This window comes from Polyodon spathula, unplaced genomic scaffold (assembly GCF_017654505.1).
Source record: "Polyodon spathula isolate WHYD16114869_AA unplaced genomic scaffold, ASM1765450v1 scaffolds_812, whole genome shotgun sequence".
NCBI classification, from domain to species: Eukaryota; Metazoa; Chordata; class Actinopteri; order Acipenseriformes; family Polyodontidae; genus Polyodon; species Polyodon spathula.
The window spans coordinates 93,106-105,136 of NW_024472299.1; the positions used below are offsets into that span (position 1 = coordinate 93,106).

At 43.6% G+C, this 12,031-nt stretch overlaps 1 protein-coding gene across 4 annotated transcripts; it reads left to right on the plus strand.

Annotated features, from left to right (window-relative positions):
* LOC121308986 (zinc finger and BTB domain-containing protein 39) lies at positions 1-6,162 on the plus strand. Of its 4 annotated transcripts, XM_041241770.1 has the most exons (4): positions 1-115; positions 1,168-1,238; positions 1,947-3,501; positions 4,374-6,162. In XM_041241770.1, exons 3-4 carry the CDS (start codon positions 1,993-1,995, stop codon positions 5,184-5,186), a joined length of 2,322 nt encoding a protein of 773 aa, XP_041097704.1. In that variant the 5' UTR covers positions 1-115; positions 1,168-1,238; positions 1,947-1,992; the 3' UTR covers positions 5,187-6,162. The 4 variants fall into 4 exon arrangements, with proteins under 4 accessions (XP_041097704.1, XP_041097701.1, XP_041097703.1 ...); XM_041241767.1 differs by having other exon boundaries at positions 1-1,416; XM_041241769.1 differs by having other exon boundaries at positions 1-1,238.
* Positions 6,163-12,031: the final 5,869 nt, after the last annotated feature.

Genomic DNA, 12,031 nt, shown 5'->3' on the forward strand with positions numbered 1-12,031 from the left:
TCAAGAAAACAAAGCCCTTCTTCAAAACCTGATTGCAGGGCAGCGGTAATGCAAGGCTGGTGTGTGTGTGTCGTGTGCCAGTGTGTACACATCCCGTTTAGCACTGGTTTGCTGGGTAAGCGGGTTATTTGTTATAAGAGGGGATGAAAAGGCGATATAGTCGGTTATTGGGAGCTGCGGTCGGTCCTCCGCTTGCCTCGAAGTAAAGATGGACGGAGAGAACATTACAGACAGAGAGAGATGCTTAGTGACATAAAAGGCGCTTTAGTTTTGTTAGACCTTTTTTTTTTTTTCTAACGGTATTTTGTGCATTTTTAAACGAACTGTGCATGCACTACAAGTAATTAGGTTCATAAATATCTACTCCGCAGTTCTGTGTGTGTCTCTATTATTATTATTATTATTATTATTTAGATGTACTGTGTTATTTTTGTAATGCAAATTAGTCTTTTTAAGAACGTTGTTTACCTTGGAACCCCTTCTCTCTCTCTCTCTCTCTCTCTCTCTCTCTCTCTCTCTCTCTCTCGTTTTTAGAAAGGTTTGAATATTGTAATATTTTAAACTTTGCATTGCATTTGTAAGTGCAGCACAGAGCCTGTAAATTTTTTATGAATAACCTCATAATCTGCAGACGAATAACGTGTCAGTCTCTGCTAAGCCATGGTTTGCAGCGCTGCGTTTTACAGTACCCTTAAGCCATAGAATAAACGGCTACGTAAATGCACAATATTTGCCTGTGAAATGCACGATTACGGGAGTATTTTAATAGGTGATTCCATTTCAGTGTCTTTTTTTTGTTTGTTTTCTAGTTTTAACTTCGGTTTGCTCCTTCGTGTATTGGAAATAAGGCTCGCGTTGCTTAGCAGCTTGATCCATTCCAGGTTTTACTAGCCCAGACACACCTGTGGCTGTTACTTTTACACAGTGGCTGATCAGGTCCCTGTTAAAACCTGGAATGGGTGGCGGTGTTAATGCAATAGGAGCCATATTTCCATCCCTGTACTTAACTCTCGTTCAAAAAAACACTTATCCAGCTAATGAGGAGTTTCATTAGTTTGAGCAGGCAAATGTTATTGAAACATTGCAGGGTTGCCAGACCTGTTTGGCATACCCATTGCATTTTAAGTAGGAAGGATCTGTTTTTTTTTGTTTTGTTTTTAAATACAGGGAGAAGTACATGAGTAGGATAAACAGCAAACGTCGCGGGTCTGCTCGGACGCTGCAGCAAAAGAACACAGGTTTCAAGCAAGTGGTGGTTTTAGTGGGAGAAGCTTGTGTCTGGTGAAGGGAAAGAGGGGACGCGATTTGAAGTGTAGGAAACCGTAGGTGGTCTTGATAAAGTTAACCCGGGACACGACATCAAGTTTAGCACAGTGAGCAGAACAAGAGGGCAGGTGTGGAAGTAAAGATTAGAAGGTAGGAAGCAGTTTTTTTTTTTTTTTTTTACATAGAGAGTTGTAAATGCACGGAACACCCTACTAAGTGATGCAGTAGAGTCTAAAACACGGAACATTAAAAAAAAAAGACTAGACTGTTTCCTTTTAAATTAGATCCCTCCAGTAGGGGAGAGTGGTTTGCTAACAAGGGACCAAACTTTTCTTATGTTTTAAGCAGACCTGAGCTAAATAATTGTAATAGTGCAATTTGTAATTAATTGCAATTACAATGTAACTGTAATTGTAGTTATATTATGTAGTATGTTTCTGTATTTGCACCTGTGATTTTATTGCTTGGTTAAACACAGTAAACGTGGTAATGTTTGAAGTTCTGTAGGTTACTTTTTAGTATAATTCTGATTCCTGCAGCGTAATTGCAACTGAGCAAAGTAGCATCGTAATTGCAATCTCAGCAAACACTTTCTGGTTTCTAACGTCACACCGGTGATGGCTGGTGGTGGCGTTTGAAGGTCTGCTCACTGATTTGCTTTCTCGTTTTTGTCTTGCAAGTTGAGCTGAGGAGGCGGTGGGCAGGAAGTGGCAGCGGAGAGCGGAGATGGGCATGAGAATCAAGCTGCAGGGGGCGGAGCACCCCACCAACCTGCTGAAGGAGCTCAACCAGTGCCGCCTGTCGGAGTCCATGTGTGACGTGCTCCTGCTCGTGGGCAACCGGACCTTCGCCGCCCACAAGGCCGTGCTGGCGTGCGCCGCGGGCTACTTCCAGAACCTGTTCACCTCCGCTGGCTCGGACAGCGCCCGCACCTACGCGGTGGACTTCGTCGCGCCCGCCAACTTCGAGAAGATCCTCAACTTCATCTACACAGCAGAGCTCTTCACTGACCTCATAAACGTGGGGGTCATATACGACGTGGCTGAGCGACTGGGGGTCAGAGAGCTCATTAAGGCCTGCCACGTCACCTTCCCCGACCTGGATGCCGCGGCCTCTAGCAAGCACCCTGCGGACGCCACACGGCCGTCCTGCAATCGTTCGCCGCCGCCCTGCTGCGGAGACCCCAGCCAGGCTGGTGATGGGGAGGATGGCAGGAACGGGAATAGCACACCCGCTGTGGCTGGGGCTACTGCCTTGCTGCCTCCTTTAGCTTCTGCTGCGGCTCAGGCTGAAGAGACAAGGAACCAGCCAGTGGAAAAGCCTAGCTCCAACGTGATGCCATTGGTAACCACCAAAGCAGAGGATCAGGATGCCTTCATGGAGTACAGCCAAGCGGCCAATTCTGTGGGGTCGCAACAGCAGAAGCAGCAATCTCCCTCTGCCTTATCTGTAAACCTGGTGGACAAGCAGCAGCTGCTGCAGCAGAAAACTGCCACCGCAAACCACAACCCGAAAGTACCTCCGTCCCACACCCTCAGCCCCGCTCCACAGCCTTTCAAGACGGAAGAGGAGAGCCAAAACGAGCTGGGCTTCTTCACGCCCGAGACCTACGTCGCCGATGATGCCACTTCAAACAGCAACACCTGCCTGAGCGGGGAGAACTGCAAGGAACGGCTGTGCGCCGGTAACCAGCAAACGGACGGTGTCCACTTTGAAAGCTGTTATGAGGATGGGGACCTCTACTTTGACGATGGCGTGGAGGATCAGATGGGCCCCCCCGGGGAGGTGATAGAGCTGAGTGACGACGACGACAGCGAGGATTTGGTCTACATTGAGAACGGAGGCCCCGGGGTCCACCAGGGCAAGACCACGCCCTGCAAGGTGTGCGGAATGGTTCTGGAGCCCAACATCAACGTGATCCGAGACCACGGGGAGACGCACCTGGATGAGTCCGGCGCCTGCAGGGTTTGCAACGCCAAGTTCCCTGACCGCGGCTCGCGGCTGACCCACGTGCTCTCCCACATCGGGATCCTGCTGTTCTCCTGCGACATGTGCCAGGAGAAGTTCTGCACCCAGTGGCAGCTGGCCGTGCACCGCAGGAGCAACTCCGCCGAGACCAACATCATCGTCCAGCCCAGCGCCTCCATCTCCGGGGACCTGATCGCGGCCACCGGCGGGCCAGTCAAGGAAATCCAGTGCGGAGCCTGTGCCAAAGCCGTGAGCAAGGACTTTCAGGTAAGGCTGAGAGCCTGGGCGCGTCCCACTTGCCCTGCTTTCCGTTTTTTTAATCAGATTCGTAACTGAAATGGTCCAGCAGTCTGAAGAGTAAGACTAAATCTGCTGTAAATTGATCAAGTTTTTTATCCAGACTGCTGAGGGTCTTTCAACCAGTCAAGTGTTTTGCCTGCCACGACACATCACAAAAGAAACCCTGTTCATGACATTTTTAGCGTGCATCATTCTCAGCGTCGGTGCGGTTCACAATGTCAGATCGTTTCATTTGCATTTGCCTTTGCCCAGATTATGAGAGAACATTTTTCCCATTTGTAATGCAGTTTTTAATTACTCTGAGTATATTTTCTTTAATCTCTTTTAAATTAACCATCTGTCACTAGTTAGCAGTCATTTTGCATAGCTCTGGTGTTCCAGTGGTATATATGATAATATTAATTTCAGTAGGTACGGACCATGTTGTCTGGCCATGTTTCTGTGCTTCCTGATCTCTGGAGTCTAGTCTGTGGCAACTCTGTTGGCTCCAGGCGCTTCTATACCGCTGGATAATCACACAAATAGTGGACTGCCTGACAGGTACAGGCATGGATATAAGACTCTAATTACATTGCAGTTTGATCCATTCCTGGTTTTACTTTAATCAGACGCACCTGAGCTACCTGTACACTGTGGCTAATCAAGCTTGTATTAACACCTGCAGTGGGTGAAACTGCTATGCAATAGGAGTCTTATTTCCATCCCTGATGTGGTACACCGGTACCCAGCGGAACCCTCCGCAAATAGAGAAAACCTGCAAGGGCCCGGGGGTGACTCTTTCACTGAGATCAGGAAGAGTGCGGAATTCCGAATCCCGATAACGGTTTGTTGACTTCCAGGTGGTCCGAGAGCACATCCTGGAGCACCTGAATGTGAAGACGCTGAGCTGCCACGTCTGCGAGCGCCCCCAGCAGTCCCTCTGCGGCCTCATGTGGCACTGCCTGAGCCACGTGGGGCTGTCCGTCTTCTCCTGCGACGTCTGCGCCTGCAGCTTCGTGGACAAGGACCTCCTGGAGAAGCACCTGGCACTCCACAGGGGGCGGGAGGAAGGCCGGCCCCTGCTCAAGTGCTTCCTCTGCCCGCAAGGCTTCCTGTCCCACTCGGCTTACCAGTACCACCTCAGCTTGCACAGCAAGGAGCTGGGCCCGGACGGCTACCAAAAAATGGCGGAGCTCAACCTGTTGCAGAATCGGAAGAGGAAAGCGGACCAGCTCCTGGACTCTTCTTCGTGTTCCTCCTCCCCGCTGGAGAGCTCCGTGGCTTCCCACGTCCTCCCTCTGCAGGACAGCCTAGGGGCGGGGGCCATGAGGACCAAGTGGTACCGCTGCAAGTTTTGCGGCAAGCGCTTCGCCCATTCAGGGGAATTCACCTACCACCTGCGGATTCACACTGGGGAGAAACCTTTCCAGTGCAAGATCTGCTCGAGGTTCTTCCGGGGGAGGTCGACCATGATCTGTCACCTCAAGACCCACTCGGGGGCCCTCATGTACCGCTGTACGGTCTGCGGACACTACTTCTCCACCCTCAAACTGGTGACCACCCACATGGAGCTGCACAAGGACGTCCTCCCCCTCGATTTCAACATTGAGCAGACCTTCATGTACAACGACCACACGAAAGAGCCCCTGCCTTGTCCGGACAGTTCATTTTAGCGCTGTCTAGAGGGGTGTGCTGATCCTCTTGACTCAGAGTTGCCTTTAAGAAGGGTTTTATCAGCAGGTATTAAATAAATCCGTTCGGCAACGTGTTCAAAATGAGAAAAGGTGTCCTTCTCTCACCTTTACAATCGAGTACCAGTCGGTGGCGATTACTGTCCGCGTTGAGCGTTTTAAAAGCCTGTTGGAAGCGAGTTTTCCTCTGATCCGTAGTGCTGACATCTTTACTGCCGTACTGAAGCCGAGAACGTGTCACTGCAGTACAAACGCCAGCGCCCTGGATGAAAGGAAAATGCACTTCCAGTCGGAGTATCAGCACACTCCTAGTTATTTTTTTGTGGTTTTTAAAAAAATGTTTGCTCTTCTGGGTAATGTTTTATTTTAAGTGCTGTTAATTAGTTTAGGAGTTATTCAGCGTACTACAAGATTGTTATAAAGTCTTTTAGGTGCTAGACCGCAGCCCAGTAAAGGGGTAGCAGTACTATTGGGCTTGGAGCAGGGAAGATTAAAAGGTAGCTCTCCACGTTGAATCAGTTTTGGTCCGGCGCTGTTTACTGTATTAACCCATTAAGTTGAATTGAGCCCAACCCTGTCTCGGTGAAGCAAATAACATGGACATTTTTACCTCCCTGGTTTCAGTTTTTTAGACTGTGACAAATGCCTTGTATCCTCAAGAATTGCTGTTTATCAAAGATATCCAGCTTGTATTCAACCACAGAGTAATTACAAAATGAAAGCAGCTAGGTGTGATTGAAAGTATTCATATTATTAATAATAATAATAATAATAATAATAATAATAATACTAATGTAACAGAATTAAAGAAGGGTTATAAGAAGTCTCTCTCTAGTTTTATTCAAACTTTGTGTCTTTTTGAAGTTTGAAGGGTATTTTCCTGCCCTTTTAATTAGAAAAATATTCACATTATTTTTGGCATTTCAGTTGGTTTTGTTATTGTTAGTTTGAATATTTTAAAATGTGTTTGAATCCTAAGAAAGGGGAGATATATATACACACACACACACACACACAGTTGTAGTCAAAAGTTTACACGCCCCAACGGAAATTTATAATTTCTATACATTTCTCTCAAACAAATAAATGTTGGAAATGTCTTTTCTAGGAATAAAAAGTTACAAGAAATAGATGTCTGCAATGATTTATTTCAACAATTTTTTGCAAAACCCCAAAACATGCCAATTCAAAAGTAAATAAATAATTTATAGACATCCTATTTATTTTTATTCCTCATCCACAAAAGCAAAACTTGCTACAAAAGATGCTTCCTTTGTTTTTGAGAAACTTGTAGAAATTATGAATTTCCGTTGGGGCGTGTAAACTTTTGACTAAGCTGTGTGTGTGTGTGTGTGTGTGTGTGTGTGTGTGTGTGTGTGTAGATATATAGATAACAGGTGCAACTCCAACACAGAATGTGGGTGGGATGTGTTGAGGAAGGAAGTGGTTATCAGGGGATTATGAGAGAGTTTTGCTAAGGAGAACTAAAGAATATGTTTAAAGAGCTGCTTGGTATATAGATGGATGCTTTGGGTAAACCTGTCTGCTTTATTGAACTCCAGAATCATGGCTTTACTGCTGCATACCCCAAAAACCTGTTTAGTTTTTATTTAAACAGATTTGTTTCTTTGTGATGTAATTGGTTTGGTGGTGTGCAGGAGCTGGGTTACATCAAAATTGACCACAGTGGATTAATAATAATAATAATAATAAGTGTTAGACCAAGCTGGTCTGTAATCCAGATTGGTGCTAATGTAGACACCAGTGTACCAAAGTGAAACAGCCCTATCCTCCCTATCCTCCTTCTCGCAGCCTACTGTTCAGTCCAGCGTTTGCAGCCCACTGCCTGCATTCTCAATGTCACATTCACTTTGCATCCCATTGGCCCTCTGAACAGAGCAAAGCCCACGGCAAGAGACACAGACTAATGCAAGGCGGTATGTTTGCTTGCTTCCTTACCAGCTAGCAGCTATAGTACTGTTAGTAGCAGATCTATTTATGTTTGTTATGTGCCTCAGCTTGACACCCCTTTACTAATTCTAAACTAATGTGATACCTTAATGTAAATTTCTAGAAGTGGAATAAGACTCCCATTGCATAGGTTTTGATCTATTTCTGGCTTTACTAGAAGTTTAATAAGACACACCTGAGCTTGTTACCTGTATACGCTGTGGCTAATCGAGGAATAATGGAACGGGTGACACTGCTGTGCAATAGGAGACTTCTTTACATCCCTGGTTCGAGGCTTTCACTTAAAGCTCATGTCAAACTATGGTCTATGCCGCCACACTGTGGGGGAAAAAGCAGGTACCGCTGGTTGAGTTCAGCTGTGTCGACTTAGATTAGATCAGGGGTCTCAAAGCCTGGTCCTGGAGAGCCCCGATCCAGCAGCTTTTGTAGGTGTCTCTACATCATCAATGGCTAATCTGGAACACCTGTTAATCCTGACTAATCAAGCCAGTGATTGGTTCAGTTAAGTAACTGATAGATTGGTTGAAAACCAGCAGCCACAGTAGCTCTCCTGGACCAGGGTTGGAGACCCCTGGGTTCGATAGAGAACTCCTTCTGAAGTTGAAATGCACATTCTGAGATGGGTTTAAAGCATGTGCATTCAGTAGCGCCTGTCCTGTCTCACATGTGCTTTTCTGTGCTAGATGCTGAGTAAAGGCTGGTTTCACAACCCTCAATAACCTGTATGGGATCAAAACAGCAGTAATACTCTCCACAGGGTGTTCATTGGCCTTTATAAACAGAGTGTATTAAAAGCCTTTGAATTGCCTGCTGAAAGCTGGGTTTTGTTTGTATGCAGAAGACTAAGGTACCTGGTATGTGGAACGCATTTGTCAGTCTTGTCTTTTTGTAACGTACTCTGTGATTTTGGTTTGATGTACTCAGGGGTGTCCAGTCCCGTTTAACAGGTTAAAAAAAAAAAAAAAAAATCGGATAATTAACCCCTTCAGGGTCTGAGTGCAGGTTTGATTGGTTCGTTTGTTAAAGAATTTAGAACCGGGTTGGAACTAAGACCAAGCCAGCCATGGTGTAGCCAGATAAACTCGCCCCAGGCTCTGCTTCAGTACTCTCTACAGTGCAGCGATCGAAGCCTAAAGGGATGTTTTGTAATGATTTAAAAAAAAAAAAAAAAAAAAAAAACATGGTCTTTTTCGGGTGATGGCAGAAGAAGATAAGCTATAAAAGTGAACCTGCTTGTGCTTTTAAGAACGGTTCTTGCCTTACAAGTCCTGGGTAGTGAGAGTTGGTGGGAAGGCTGGTTCTTTTTTTTTTTAATGAAAGATTGATTTTATTTGTAATTTTCTACAAGTTGTTTCATGCAGTGAATATCATAATACACTATTATTCACTCTCTTATTTATACTGATCTATCTACTGTTGATTTATTTTTAGAATAAAAAAAACTATTTAAATTGCCTGCCTCTTGAGTTTTATTGATCTTGTGTTTTTAGCTTGGAGGAGCGTCTTCAATTGAACACCCTCCCCCATCTGCCAACGCAAGGCTTAGATGAAAAACTGCAGACAGACTGAGACATATTTTCACTTAAAATAGAACATTCCTTCCATATATAAGCTATGTTTAATTTGCAGTTCACTCCACAACTACAACTGCTCATCCAAATCCTATTCATTTTATACCAAGGTGGGACATCTAGGTCCAGCTTCACAAAACACAGCCAGCACTTAGCAGACTGCTAGCTGGCGCGCTTTAGTATTTCATACCTGTTTCCAAAAACAATATTTTAAGATCGAACGACAGTTCAGTAAAATCCCACTCTGCACGTCTGTGTGATTAAAGGATGCATGTGTTATTTTCTTTCTTTTTTCATGGAAGTGAAATGTATTTAGCACTGCTTTGTGAAACTAGCCCCCTGCTCTTTATTAAATTATTGGAGCGGTGACATTCAGTGCAACACACGTAAACTTTTGTGGTCAGCAAATCCTTTCTCAATGCCGTTTCTGAGTTCAAACACTTAAAAACTCCCAACCCTTCCCTTACGGGAACGCCGGCGTCCGGCATTGACGCAAAATGAGCTCTCTCTTTCCTGAACTGATGAGTGAGGGGCAGCAATATGAACTCCTTCAGGAAACAAAAGTGATCACAGCCTTCAGAGAAGTAAGTCCAGCTTTCCTGTGTCGGCTACTGCCCGAGGTCAACAAACTGACTGTATCAAAATTGAAACAGAATCTTGTTAAAGTGCTATACAGCAGGTTTCACAGTCCCTGGTGTAAGCACTAATCTGAGACTGCCTTAACGTCAGGTAGTCCAGGATTAGTGCTAATCAGGATCTATGAAACCAGGCTTGTAGTGAATCATTAACCTTGAAAGGCAAAATTGGTCTTTTCTATAATCTGCAATTTTCATGTTTTTCTTTTTAAAAATGTGAATGCTGTCATTTTCCTATAAACAATGTATAAAAATGTTTTTCATAAAGTTTCTATGTCTGCTTATTCTTTACAGTATTTGAGATATATTTGAGTATATGTATATATATATATATATATATATATATAGATATATAGATATATATATATATATATATATATAATAAACTGTGTCGAATTACCTTAATATTTACTACTATTTATTTGTTGGGTTGTTTTTTGTAAAATTACATAAGCCTACTTTAAAGTTTTGAAAACAATTCCCCTTTTTAACTTGGTCAAAGTGCGTTTGAAAGTAATCACACCTTACAGGAGAGTAAACCAATCAGGTTTTGCCTGGGTTAACGAATTCACAGTGTAAACATTTCACTGGAATCCAGGGACACATTTGTTGTCGGTTTCTGAAGCATTCCCTCTCAGTAGAATTGGCAAACCCTTGCTAGCAGTGTATTGATGTATGCATTTTATGCACTAGATCCTGCTGAACAAGCGTCGCATTTCCTGATGGGAATAACACTTTCCTGACTCCTTCCAAGAATGTTATCCCAATACTTATAATGTAGACCCCCTGGCTTCCTTCAATTGTTCCCTCGTATGGGAATGCTTGCTGAAGCAGATTGCACAGATAACCCCGGCAGCAGTCAGACAGGGGGGTATCGAAATGGAACATTTTCCCTGAAAAGGATGCAATGCAGAACAGTTACAATGCACCTTCTCTTGATTACCCACTTTGGTGTGGTTTCCAAAACAACACACAGTGCTATTTTAAAGGGTTCGTTTTCACACCAGACTTGGCTTGTGAGAGAACGGCACAGTAGCTGTTGTCTTTGTTAAAGCCCAAACATCTTCAGAGTGTCATGCGTGTTATTTGATCGTTTAGAATTAATACAAAATGGTAAGTGTATACATAAACATCTGGGTGTGCAGAATCCATTTAGCAAACTGGACTCCAGCAGGGATGGGAATAAGACTCCCATTGCACAGCTGCTTGATCCATTCCTGGTTTTGCTGTAAGTTTAAAACGACACAACTGAGCTTGTTAACTATATCCTGTTGCTAATCAAGCTCATAGTAAAACCTGGAATGGATGAAACTGCTATGCAGTAGGATGCCATCACAGTCCAAAATTAGTGCTAAGGGGGGTCAGTCTGTTACCTGAACACCACCTGCTCGTCAGTTAGTCCTGGGCAAGTTGAAACTGGGAGTCGTGTCATTGATTGTATGGGAGTTTGGTTGCTACACTAATTTCTGGGGGCTACAGTAGGTAGAGACCTCCAGACTCACTTTGCTTGGGAAATGGTGTGCTGCACAGCCTAATGAATTCTCTTTCAATGTTTGGAGAAATATATGCATCAAATATAATTTTTACAAATGTCCACATCAGCTGTATATCCCCTTCCGTTACGATTTTTTAAATTAGATTTATTTATTTATTTTTTTAAATTTTAAAACAGTTTGCATTATAAATAGGGATTCTGTTTTTCCGTTTTTATTAATTTCATTTTTCGGTGCTTATTTTTAGCTGTTTTCAAGTTAAATCGCTTTTTTTTCGGGGTTTTCACTTTTTATATGCTGTGTTCTGTGTGACGTTGTTTTCAGATATGTTCCAAAATTTTGGGGATTTTTTTTTATGGGGGGGGGGGTTGTCACAATATATATACTTGTGACTTGTACCTCCTTTCCTTTGCTGTCTTCCACAATGAAATCCTTCTGGTCACTGGTATGTTGTTCTGGGTTTTAAATTCCACAAGAGTGTAAATACTCCCTATCGAACTGCAATACAGCTTTAAAACTCGTATTCAAGAACAGTGCTCTCTTTCTGATTGTCTTGTTTTAAATCCTCCAATATAAATGTAGGAAATTGCTGCCACCGGGTAGTTGGGGCGGGTTTAAAGTATTCAGATCAAATCACTTTGAGACACAAGTCAGGAAGGAGGGACATAAGTTATTTTTTTTTTCAGGAGGAAAGGAGTGAAGTCAATGTGAACTAAATAACCATTTCCAGTGTTAAGCCCTAATTAAAAATTGACACATGGATAAGAAATTGAACATGGTAGAATTATGCACACGGTGACCAATATGGTTAAAATAATAATCTAATTTCCACCCCTTCTCAATGACTGTGATAACATTGTCCCCATCCATAACTATTTATCAATCCGCAGTGCCGAAGTCAGAGGTGTTGAAATACTAGTGCAAATGTTTGTCAATGAATTTGACTTTTTCTCACATCATGTTACAGCAGGACCAGGCAACAAAGCCCTTTCTGCTATAGAAAACCGAATCATGATATCCCATGCTAACTACTGTGTGTGCTATTAAGCCAAGTTGACTAATGTTTCCTCTCGTTATGACACTGATGAAGGCATTGGCAGACTCTTTCTTTACTTGACAACAATAAAACATTGGAACTAAAGATAGAGCAAGGCATG

Bases quoted from the DNA above. Each gene is read 5' to 3' on its own strand.
- LOC121308986 (XM_041241767.1), top strand. From the start codon at position 1,993: ATGGGCATGAGAATCAAGCTGCAGGGGGCGGAGCACCCCACCAACCTG. The intron at 3,502-4,373 runs GTAAGGCTGAGA...GTTGACTTCCAG, and splicing joins CCGTGAGCAAGGACTTTCAG to GTGGTCCGAGAGCACATCCT.